This window comes from Meles meles, chromosome 6 (genome assembly GCF_922984935.1).
Source record: "Meles meles chromosome 6, mMelMel3.1 paternal haplotype, whole genome shotgun sequence".
Taxonomy (NCBI): domain Eukaryota; kingdom Metazoa; phylum Chordata; class Mammalia; order Carnivora; family Mustelidae; genus Meles; species Meles meles.
The window spans coordinates 147,309,305-147,320,879 of record NC_060071.1 but is presented as its reverse complement, the minus strand read 5'-3'; the positions used below and the strand labels follow the sequence as shown (position 1 = coordinate 147,320,879).

The following is an 11,575-nucleotide window of genomic DNA, read 5'->3' as shown; positions in this document are numbered from 1 at the left end:
CTTTATAGTCAATCTTGGAATTGTGCAGCAGTGGTTCACCTGTTACAGGACGTCAGCGAGGACAAAGGAGGTCACTGAGGTGCCCGCCGCACTCTGCGGACGAGCTGGGGCCAGGGGTGGGCGTGATGGGGATTTTAGGCGACAGGGACGTCACGCTTACGTATGTAAGCGTTACCCAGAGGAAGGACGCGAGCAGAATTTTCTCTTATTCTAAGGCCTTTACATTTTAGCCAGAGAACGATTTGGGGGAGTTTCCGTGTCAAGAATTGTTATGTCACAGGTTTGGATTTAATACCGTGAGCAGGGAAGGAACCAGAAAACCTTTTCGCCAGAGGCTCTGCGGGGTGGCATGAACGGTCACGCTAACAGGAGTGAAATAGCAGATCGGAATTGTCTATCTTGTTGGAAAGTTTGGGGTTCAGCCAATGAGGGAATGCCTTCTTTTCAAGAGAGGGGCTTGGTGGCTAGGAGTACTCAGACCTAACAAAAGGTGTTAAGTGTAGAAAAAGGGATGACCAGAGAGTGACTTTTTTGGATAACCAGAACTCAGTTTGCTCTCCCAGCAGAGAAGACCTGTGCAAAATAACCCCACCCAGGCAGCTCTTAAATTCAGCCCTAGCCCACTCAAACCACCCGTGACTCTACTGTGAAAACCCCATTCCAAGGCCATCAGAAGTCAACGATACCTCATGCCCTCCCCCCCAACCCCAAGACACTACCCAGCTCTCCTAGAGACACCCCCAGGTCGGGGAGAAACCAGCCAGTAACGGGGTGGAGTATATGCTAGAGGACAAAACCAGTCACCACCCGACCCCCGCCCGGGGAAGACTTGGGGAGGGACAGGTAAATATGATTGCTTGTACATGTGGAATTGATGCCTAAACCCCCACAAAGAGGGTGATCCTGGGAAAGTGGCGATTTTAGGAGGGGTGCGGAGAAGATCTGATCTGCACATCTCCCCCAGGGCTCAGAGCTGGGGAGATTGGAAACTGACGAATGAGTAAGAGAAATCAGCCAAACTCCTGAGTGAGGGCTAAGTAAGCCACCGCATGCAAGTCTCTGACACACAGTAGGGACCTTATCAACATTTATGGAAAAAAGAAAAGCCAGACCTCTGCATCCGCCCTCCTCCCCCCACACTGGCCCAATTTCTACTGCGAATCTAGGGTAGGAAGTGAGAGCTATTTTAGGCTGCTGATGCAACCGACGGGATGGTGGCCAACTGCCCATTTTCTCCTCTTCCCCTGACCTTGTTAAACAGTAGGCATCTGCTAGAGATTCCCACTTCACAACGGGCGGGGGGGGGGGGCCAGGCCGGCTCCAGGGCACCCTGCCCGCCAGGGACAACTCTGGATGGCACTGGTATATGACCTCTGTGACTTTGGGGTGACCCGCTGACCAGGCACGGGTGCCAGGGGGAGACGAGCTGGCCAGCGCCTCCTGCCAGCTGCCTCTCTGCCACAGCGGCTGCTCTGGGCCTGTGGCTGCACAGAATTTATGGGCTGTGAATTTCTCATAGCCGTGGGGGAAGCAGGCAAGCCGGACGGGCCGAGCGCGCCTGGGAGAACAGGGAGAAGGTCAGAGGTAGAGCGATGTTCTAAGCTGGGCAAGGGAAGCGCTCCCCAGTTCCTCTCCGTTCTGATGAGCCGGGCATCTGATTTGTCCCAGAGAAACTAAACCTTGACCTCCAGACTCCCTAAACAGCTGCCTTTCCTCCCCACCCGTCCTCCCCACCCGCAGGTTCTGATCTCTGCAGTCCTAGTCGCTGACCGGACGCGTCACGACCTTACCAGTCTTCAGAGAACACTCCTTTCCATCCGACGAAATGATAGAACCCTCTGAAGACTCATTTGAGACGATGATGGAGCGTAAGAATCCATCATCAAAACAAATGGAGTCCTCCGAGGGCTCATCCAACACCACCGTGGGAACACCAGGCAGCGGCGCGCAGGAGGCGGCAGGGGCGGCCAGCGGCCCCGCCCAGGAAAGGAAAGAGCTGCCCATTGATCTCCGCCAAGACATGGAGGAGCCATCCAGTGGCCCACATAGGGAAATAAAGGATCCACCCAATGACCTACTCCAAGACCTGGAGGAGTCATGCAACGCCGCACATCAGGAAGCGGGGGGTCCGACCGGTGAGGCACCTGGCGGAATGGAAGAAGCATCAGTCAACCCCTGGGGAGCCCAAGACCAAGAAGTCAATGACACTGACCTGGCCAACACCGAAGAGGAGGAGAGCCCCGAAGAGGATTCCGAGACTTCGGAGATCATGGCCACGGTGAGATCCATCATCTCTCTGTACCTCCGCATGCAAGACCTCAGAGAGCAACAAAGGGTAGCAGAAGAGATCTTGATGGAGGGGATCAGCGCGGGCCGACTCCCCGTCCCATCCAAATTCTCTGGCGACCGCAGAGAATACCACGAGTTCATCGTGCTCTGCCAGCTGATCCTGCAAAGCTACCCACGCATGTTCTACAACGACCGCCTGCGAGTGGGGTACGTCATGTACCACCTCTCGGGCATGGCCTTAGAGTGGGCCAAAGCCCTGGTGGAGGAAGACAGTCCCCTGATGGACGACTTCCCTGCCTTCCTGGAGGCCATGTCAGGTATGTTCGAGTACCGACAGGCACTGCGTGTGGCCGAAGACGCCATGTTCAACATCAGGCAGGGGAGCCGCCCCGCCATCGAGTACATCAACGAGTTCCAGGGCCTGGTACCCACCTTGGGCTGGTCGGACGAGGTCCTCCAGGCCCACCTGTGCCAGGGGCTCAACGAGGAGATCAGGCAGTACCTGTTCCGGGTCCCGCAGCCCGACTCGCTGGACAGCCTGATCGTGCTCGTCCTGCAGATAGAGGAGAAGCTGGCGGAGAGAAGGGCCATGCTCAGGCTGCCCCCGGAGGCCCGCCCACGGAACCTGACCTGGATCGACTCACCTGCCCCGGAGAGATGGACGGTCAGCAGCTGGCTGCCGTGCCAAGCCCGGCCCACCATCAACCGCGACCATCTCTTCCTGCTGCTGCTGGTCAGGGTGAACCCCTACCACAGCGTCGCGGTCCAGGCCCTGGTGGACTCGGGGGCGGGCGGCAGCTTCATGGATGAGAAGTTTGCCCAGGAGCACTACGTGGAGCTCTACGAGAAGCCCCACCCGAAGATGGTCCAAGGCGTGGACGGCTCGCTGATCGGCGACGAACCTGTCTGGCTCTACACCGAGCCCCTGGTGTGCATCCATCAGAACCACCAGGAGTCCATCGAATTCGACATCGTCCCGTCCCCCAACTTCTCCGTCATCCTAGGCATCAACTGGCTCCGGCTCCACACCCCCGAGGTCGACTGGATCCAGGGCCGCTGCACCTTCCACTCTCCCTACTGCCTGCAGAAGTGCTTCCGCCCGCCCCCACCATGCATCGCGCTAGAAAGACATGCCATCAGCCTGCTGCCCGGACTGCCGCCCCTGTACTCCGACCTGGCCGACGTGTTTAACCCGAAGGAAGCAGATGATGAGACTTCCGACCAGCCAAGCTCAGACGGATCCGATGATCTTTCTGAATCAGAGCCCTCTGAGCTTCAGCAGGCTGGAGACAGTGATCACAGCGAGACCTTCTACGAGTGTCCCTCCATCGCGCCGTGGGAACCTGTGGGTGCCGGGATGCAAAACAGCGCCAGGCCGCGGGACGAAAGCTGGAACTCAGACAGCATGCTGACTAACAGACAGGACTACGTACAGGTGATCCCAGAACTATTCGACCAGTTACACGGAGCTACGTGGTTCACAAAGCTGGAGCTGCGGGGGACCATCGTGGAGGAGGGCATGAACATAAACCAAGCAGAGGATGTATGGAAAGCAGCATTCGGGTTCGAGCCCCAAGAGATGAAGAGCTACCGGCCCTTCCCGCTATCCTCAGACCCGACCATCCCTCAGAACGTGCTCCACTTTATCCTAAAGGACATGCTCGGCTACTTCGTGCTCTCCTACGGCCGGGACGTCCTGGTCTACTCCATGAGCCAGGAGGAGCACTTCCAACACGTGCGGCAAGTCCTGGTCCGCTTCCGACACCACCACGTCTACTGCTCGCTGGACAGGAGCCAGTTCCACCGGCACACTGTCGAGTTCCTGGGATTCGTCATAACCCCCAAAGGGGTGAGGCTCAACAAAAGCATCGTGAACACCGTGACGGGCTACCCCACCCCGGGCTCTAAGAAGTCCCTGCGACACCTGATCGAGTTCGTCCTGCCCTACCAGCACTTCGTGGAGCGCTTCCACATCATCATAGAGCCCCTGGCGCGCCTGCTGCTCACCGAGCTCGCCTTCTCCTGGGGAGACGACGAGCAGGCGGCCTTCAACTGCCTGAAGCGGGCCGTCCGCAGGGCGCCCCTCCTGCACCACCCCAAGCCGCAGAACCCCTTCTACTTGGAGACGGGCGTCACCAACACGGCTCTGCACGCGTCCCTGAGCCAGAGAGACGACCAGACCGGCAGGAGGGTGTCCTGCGCCTTCTACTCCCGCAGTATCTCGCCTATCGAAACCGCCTACTCTCAACTGGAGATGAAGATTCTTCCAATAAGGGCTGCCTTCACGGTGTGGTGCCGCTACCTGGAGAACACCGAGGAGCCCATCATGATCCTTCTCAACACAGAGGATCTAGCCTCTCTGAATAATGACAGGCTCACCGTACTTCTCCCCGGGCATTGGGTCTTCTTCTTCTCCCACTTCAACTTCGACGTCATGGAGCGGCCGGCCCAGGACGGCGGTCGCCGCCTGCCGCCCCCGAGAAACCTGGGCCGTGGGGCTTCGCGGCGCCGCGCTGCCGCCCGCACCAGGTCCCCGTTCAGCCCGGGAGGGTCCCCGGGGGCTCGGTCCCTGGACTCCACGGAGGACGACGAGGCGGAGGACGCCCCCGCCCAGGGCCCGCGGAGCAGGCGGAACCTCCAGCAGGAGTTCCTGGCTCGGATCCCCATCGACCAAATCCTGCACAGCGTCCTGGCCCACGTCAGCGTGGCCCAGATCCGAGCGGTGGTCCTGCACTTCTTCCGCGGCCTGCTGTTCTGGAAGGACACCCTGGCCGTGGCCGCGCTCCTCGTGCTGCTCAAGCTCAAGCGGCGCCTGGCGCCGCCCGCGCGCGCCCGCGCCCCGCCCCGACGCTGGCTGCGCCTCGGCCAGGCGACCGCGCTCCGCGTCCCCGGCAGCGGCCTGGCCGCCGCCCTGGCGCAGCTCCTCGCCCCGGTGCCCCCGCCCGCGGGCCCCAGCGCCGTCCCGGCGCACGAGCTGGCCGCGCTGCTCCCGCGCCCCGGCTGCGCGCAGCGACGCGCGCTGCTGCCCCTGAGCCGCCGGGGCCTGCAGCTGAGCCCCGGCTTCTGGCTGCTGCTGTGCGACTTCTTCGGCGTCCGCGTGGGCCACCTGGAAGCGGCCCGCGCCCCCCCGCGGGGAGCCCACCCCCGGGAGCTGCACGTCGTGGCGGATGACGATGTCGTCTTGCGAGAAGCCCTGCAAGACGACCTGCAACGTTACCGTCAGTGTGGCCTGCATGACGGCCTGCAAGACACCTCGCAGGACGAGCGGGGAGAACGACGTGCAGGCGGCCCTGCGGCCCCGCCGGTGCCTCCCCGAGCCCTCTGACGTCCTGGCCTTCCTGAGCCGACACCCGCCCCGCGGCCGCGGCACCGCCGGCAGGGCCGACCCCATCTCCCAGGAGCTGGCCGCCAGGGCCCTGATCGGCTTTCTGACCGCCATCTACGCCCGCGCGCCCCCGGCCCCCGGCCCCGCGGCCGAAGCCAGGCTGCGAGAGCTGCCCCGCGGCGGCAAGGACGAGGCGAGCCCCCAGTGAGGCGCCTCCCGGGCTCTCCTCTGCCCCCCACGACCGACCTCCGCCTCTCCTTCCCGCCTCCCCGTGCCTCGGACCGCTTCGCTCAGACCTCGCTGGCCCCCCTTCCTGCCACTCCTGACCCAAGGGGAACCCACTTGTGAAGGGCAAAAATTTCTTCAACTCATCAACCAGCAACATCATCTGTGCTAACCACGGACTATCCAACCATCAGAGACCCAGAGCCAGCTCAGGGCTACATGACCACAGTCCCGTCTTAACTGCCCAGGTCCCAGGCTTGCAGCTGGGAGTGCGATCGATGAGGGAGAGCGCAGTGGTGAGCGGGAGATGACCCCATGCCCCAAGGCCAGGTGAAGAATCAGGCAGAGCAGACGCAGCCAAGCAAGCAGGTGCCGGGGACCACCCTCCCCGCCCGCCCGGAGTGACGAGTGGCCACCACGTGCCATCCTGGGACTGACCTCGGGTGCTCCACTGACTTCTACCTCCACCACCGGTGCTCCTGCTCCCCCTGGGCTCCCGCCCCCCCCCCCGCCCCCACCCCCCCACCCCGCTCACACCTCGTGGAGCGCTGTGGCACCGCCCTCACCCACCCCCTGCCAAGCAAGCCCACCCCCACCGGCTGGTTCGACTCCCTCGACCCCGACTCTGCCTGGCCCTGAGCTCTGCCCTTACCTGGACAGCGCCTCTCCACGGAGCGTCCGACGTACCAGTACTCACCGGATTCGCGTTCTCCAGAGTCCCCGTGACTCCCCCGGACACTGAGCGGGGCAGCCTCACTTGGCAGGGCTCCCTCTCCCCTCCCAACACTGACAGCACAGGGACCCGGAGGTCCGCGACAGGGGAGGGGGTTCCAAGAGAGACTGAGGAAGGCCCCAGACACCCACCGGACTGTGCGGAGCCACTTCCTACCAAACCACCGCTCTTTGCCACGGGGAGGAGACCCCCCCTACGTTCCCACCCCCTCACCTTCCCTTTCCCCAAAATAAAGCAAAATAAAAGATGATCTGACTCTGTGGTTTGTTCTGAAGGTAGATGGTGGTTGGCAGGAGGGCAGCATGGAGGAGGAGGGCAAGTTGGGGGGGCCGGGCTCGCCCTCCAGCACAAACTGGGATGGGGGGGCAGGAGGACACTGGGAGCTGCCTCCTCCCCAGGGTCAGGTCTCACCTCTGGCCTGGGCCTAACTCCCACTCAAGACTTGCCGGCTGGGCAGGCGGTTCTCTGCCCCCTAACGTGGAGGGTCTGGGCACAGGAGCCCCAGCTTCAAACAATTACCCCTCTACCATCCCCCCGGGAGGCCAATGGCAAAATGGCTACTGAGAAGGGGGTGTACTGCCCTGGAGAGGGGAGGGGGCTCCCTGGGGGAACGCAGGCAAAGGGAGGATGACACTCATTCACTCAGGGCCCCTTCAACCTATGGTCCAGCACCTGCAGCCTGAGGGCCCCCTGCCTGGCTCAGCATCACCCATCCAGCAGCAGCCCACCAGCCTCCACACTGGGACCGCTCCCTGCACGACCGGGACCCTCACCTAGAGGCGGGAGTCTGGGCCCTCACACAACACCCCACACCCCCCTCCGACCAGGTCTACCCTTGACTCTGCCCCCTCCGCCTCTGCCTCCCACTCGGACCCCCACTCAGCCCCCAACTCTGCCCCCAACTCTGCCCCACCTCTGCCCCCGACCGTGGCACCATGAGAACACCAAGCAGATCTCAGGTTCAAAGGTCAGGGGCTCCGCAGGAGCCTGACACCCCACTCAGCTCCCTTACTGGCCCTCCCCTCCTCACACTATCCTAAGGAAAACATGGCCCCCACCGGCCCCCTGAGCTCTGCAGGCTCTGTAGCTGCACAGCGGGCTCATGTGTTGTGCCCTCGCTGGTCCCCGGGGGCGACAGCTCCCCCCCTCCATCTAACTGAGGCCTCTACCCCTGACAGCAGCACCAAGAGACCATGGTCAGGATCCCCAAGTGCAAAGCCAGGGGCTCAGACCCACCCCCACCCGGGCCCCTGCTGGCTGGCTTCATGCCCCACCCCCTGCCTCAGTTTCCTCATCTGTTGCTGGACCCTGCAGGACTCACAAAGGAATTGGTCAGCACAGCGGCACTCAGGGCTCTGGTCCCCCAACCCCGCACCCCAGGGAACCTGCTGGTGGCTGAAGCGTCAGGAACAGAGCCAGGACTGGGGACCCTCCTCAGTGGCCTCTGCTCTGTCACCAGGGGCCATTCCACCCCTGCCACGCCCACCATGCGTGTCTAAGACGGTGCCGGAACCAGGCCCACCAAGGGCCGACAGCTTGGCAGCTCTAGGAGCCAGGACACCACATCCGCCTGCCCACCTAGCACCTGCCCCTGACCGCGGCCCCCAGAGGCCACGAGTGGGTCCTAAGGGTCAAGAACAAAGGCTCAGCTCCCGGACCCCAGTCTCCCTTAGTGGCCCTGACCCTGACTTGTAGGTGGCCCCAGCTAATGGCTGCTCGTCTCAGGCCCATTGCCTATCATCAAATGGGGGACAGGGGAGGAGAAAGGGGTTTGAGGGGCAACGAGACACCACATCCAAGGGCCCTCGGTTCCTAAAATCCCCTTTGCTCCCAGATGGCACTTCTGGGAGCTCTCAAATTCCCCGGTGGTGGACAGCCTTGGGACACAGCCTAGGGTCACAGCAGGGAGTCACTCCCAGCCCTGGCCCCTCACTCAGGTCGCCCCTGGGGGTCCCAGAGGCTGGAACCTTGCAGGCAAACTGCATGCCTGCTGGGTAGGGGCTGCCCCGGGGACCTGGGGTGTGGAGGGGTGACCCTTCATGGGCCTAAGACTCAAGTCCTGCCGAGAACATGGGGCACCAAACTTAGAGCTCGTCACCCATAGGCCCTGCTGTACAGTGGAGGGGCAGATGCCCACCGAGGTACACGTTTACACACACAGACACGCACGCACACACACGCACACACAGGGACTAGCAGGCGAGGCCTCCGCCTCCCGCGCCAGCCGACAGCAGTGACCCTGCCTCACCACGTCCCCAGCCGCAATCCCGAACGGAGAGATTTTATGCCCATTTACAGACAAGAGGGGCAGCCCCAGGGCCTCAGAGAGCTCCTGGCAGAGCAAACCTTTGGGTGTTTTTGAGGTCCCCGCCTCTCTAGAAAGAGTTAAAAAAAAAAAACCAGAATACAAACCGTTTTCCTCCTGGGGAAAAAAACAAAAACGAGAAAACAGAAAAACAAAAAGGAAAAGAAAGTTAATATTAGATGACCCTGGGCTGGGCGGGTTATGATATCCCAGACACTGCAGACAAGGGGAGACGACAGGCATCAGGGTAACTGGACAACGGGTCCCCAGTACTTGGGCACCAGGCCTGCGCCACGTCCTGCCTAAATGTGCCCACATCCCACCACCCCGCATCACCCAGCGAGCTCCGGCAACACTCGGACCGGGGGAGCCCCGGGGTCCACCCCACGGAAGGCAATCAACCCCTCTTGTCCCCTCCCTTCCCTTCCCACCCACCCCACGCCCAAGCGCTCCAGCCATCAGGCCGGGCTCGCGCCGTTTCCCAACCACGCAACCGCGCTACTCACCACTCGCGGCCGGATGCGCGCGCCCCTCCTGCAGGCGGCCACAGGTCCGATGCGGGGCCTCTGATGCGGGTGACGCGAGAGCTCAGCCAGCAGCCCCCACGCTGCTCCCACAGTGAGAAGAGGAAGGCAGCCCAGTCCCGCCCTCCACACCCCACGGGCCCTGCGGCTGGGCAGGCGGGCAGCCCCACCGGGGGGATCTCGGACCCAAACCGGGACCCTTGTCCTGACCTCCATCCAGGGCCTTCTACCAGAACAGAGGATACATTTCAGAAACACCTTCCACCTAGGATTTCTCACAGACCCCTGGGCGGCCGGAAGCCAGGCCGGGGTGAGTTTAGCGTGGCCCAAAGGCAGCAAAAACCAGCCCTGGAACAGAGAGAGGCCACAGGGAGCGTGGCAGAGCTCGGGCCGTGGGCCCCTCTGATCAGTGCAGTCAGCAGCAGGGACGAGAAGGAACACCAGGCGCTGACCACTTCCAAAAGGCCATTTCTCAAAGGGAGGCCTCAGGCCACCCACCAGAGTCACCGAGACGGCTGGTCGAACATGCCAATTCCGGGCCTCAGAGAGCTGGGGCGCAGGGGCGCTGGAGAACTACCTGTCTACCCCGGGAGGCACACTGCCCACGTCTCGGAGCACCCCCGAGAGGCCGAGACCGAGTCCCGCCAGGACGGGGCTTCAGTCTTACGCGTGTCTTGTCTGACTTCAGTGCCTCCCACCCAACAGCGGCACAGAACGCGCTGGACACGGCCGGGCCCGGCTCATCAGGAAGGCCTGCCTGAACGCAGCAAGCCCTCCCAAGGCCCTGAAAGACTGGGGAGAAGGGATGGAAAGGCAGGAGGAGGGGAGAGGAGAGGAGCTGGGGGTTGGGGGAGAGCCGTGGCCTTTCATGACCTGCTCCGGTGGCTTCCTGCTGTGGCCAAGGCCTCTGTCCGCCCCACCACGCCATGGGTCTCCCTCGGCTGGCCGCCGCGCTGGCTGCGGGTTAGTGACCCCAGGAGCACAGCGGCTTGGTGCGGGTCACCCGCTGTCCTGCATGGAACCTGAGTCAGTAGGGGAGGCAAAGACAACAGCCAGGGCCAAGGGGGAAGGGCAGAGAGGTAGGGAAGGGCTCGGTGTGCACCTGAGGGAGGAGGGACTTGGTGTGACACATTGGGAGGGGCTCCATGTGACACGTGAGGGAGGAGGAGGGCCTCTGGGTGACAGGTGAGTGAGAGGTGTCTCAGTGGGACACATGGGGGGACTCTGGGTGACACAAGGTGGGGCAGGCTCAATGTGACAGGTGAGTGAGCAGTGTGACATATGAGGGAAGATGGGCTTAGAATGACAGGTTCGTGAGACATGCCTCGATGTGACACATGAGAGGGGAGGGGCTCAGTGTGACACATGAGAGGGGAGGGGCTCAGTGTCACATATGTGAGAGGAGGGAATCTGTGACAGGTGAGTGAGGAGGGCTCATTCTGCCACATAAGGGAGGAGGGACTGCGTGTGACACATATGAGAGCAGAATGTCAGCGCGACAGGTGAGGAATGGCTCCATGTGACACATGTGGAAAGAGGGTCCCAGTGTGACACATAAGAGGTGGAGGGTTCCATGTGAAGGAGGGGTTTAGTGTGACACGTGAGGGGGCAGGTTCAATGAGACACGTGAGCAAGGAAGGACTCCATGTGACACATAAGGGAGAGGGGCTTAGTGTGACAAGTGAGAAGTGTCTCAATGTGACACATGAGAGGGGAGGAGCCCAGTGTGCCCATGAAGAGGGAGGACTTCCGTGTAACAGGTGAGTGAGAAGTGGCCCCGTGTGACAGGTGAGGGAGGAGGGGCTCAGCATCATACATGAGGGAGGAGGGTGTCAGCGTGACATGTGAGGGACGTGGGGCTCAGCGTGACATGTGAGAGGGTCAGTGTGACCGGTGAGGGAGGAGGGACTCATTGTGACACATGTGGGAGGAGAGTGTCAGTGTGACATGAGGAGTGGCCCAATGTGACGCATGAGGTAGAGGCTCAGGGTGACACAGGAAAGAAGAGGAGCTCAGTGTGACACGTGAGGGAGGAGGAACTCGATGCAACACAGGGGGGAGGAGCTCAGTGTGACAGGGGAGTAAGGAGTGAGTCAGTGTGACCTGTGAAGGACCAGGGGCCCAGTGTGACACGTGAAGGAGGAGGATTTGATGTCACAGGTGACTGAGCATGT

At 62.0% G+C, this 11,575-nt stretch overlaps 1 protein-coding gene across 1 annotated transcript; it reads left to right on the top strand.

Moving 5' to 3' along the window:
• The first annotated feature begins 1,825 nt into the window (after positions 1-1,825).
• RTL1 (retrotransposon Gag like 1) lies at positions 1,826-5,822 on the top strand. The gene is given in 2 exon segments (XM_046007901.1): positions 1,826-5,557; positions 5,559-5,822. Coding segments are annotated over 2 exon segments (3,996 nt in total).
• Positions 5,823-11,575: the final 5,753 nt, after the last annotated feature.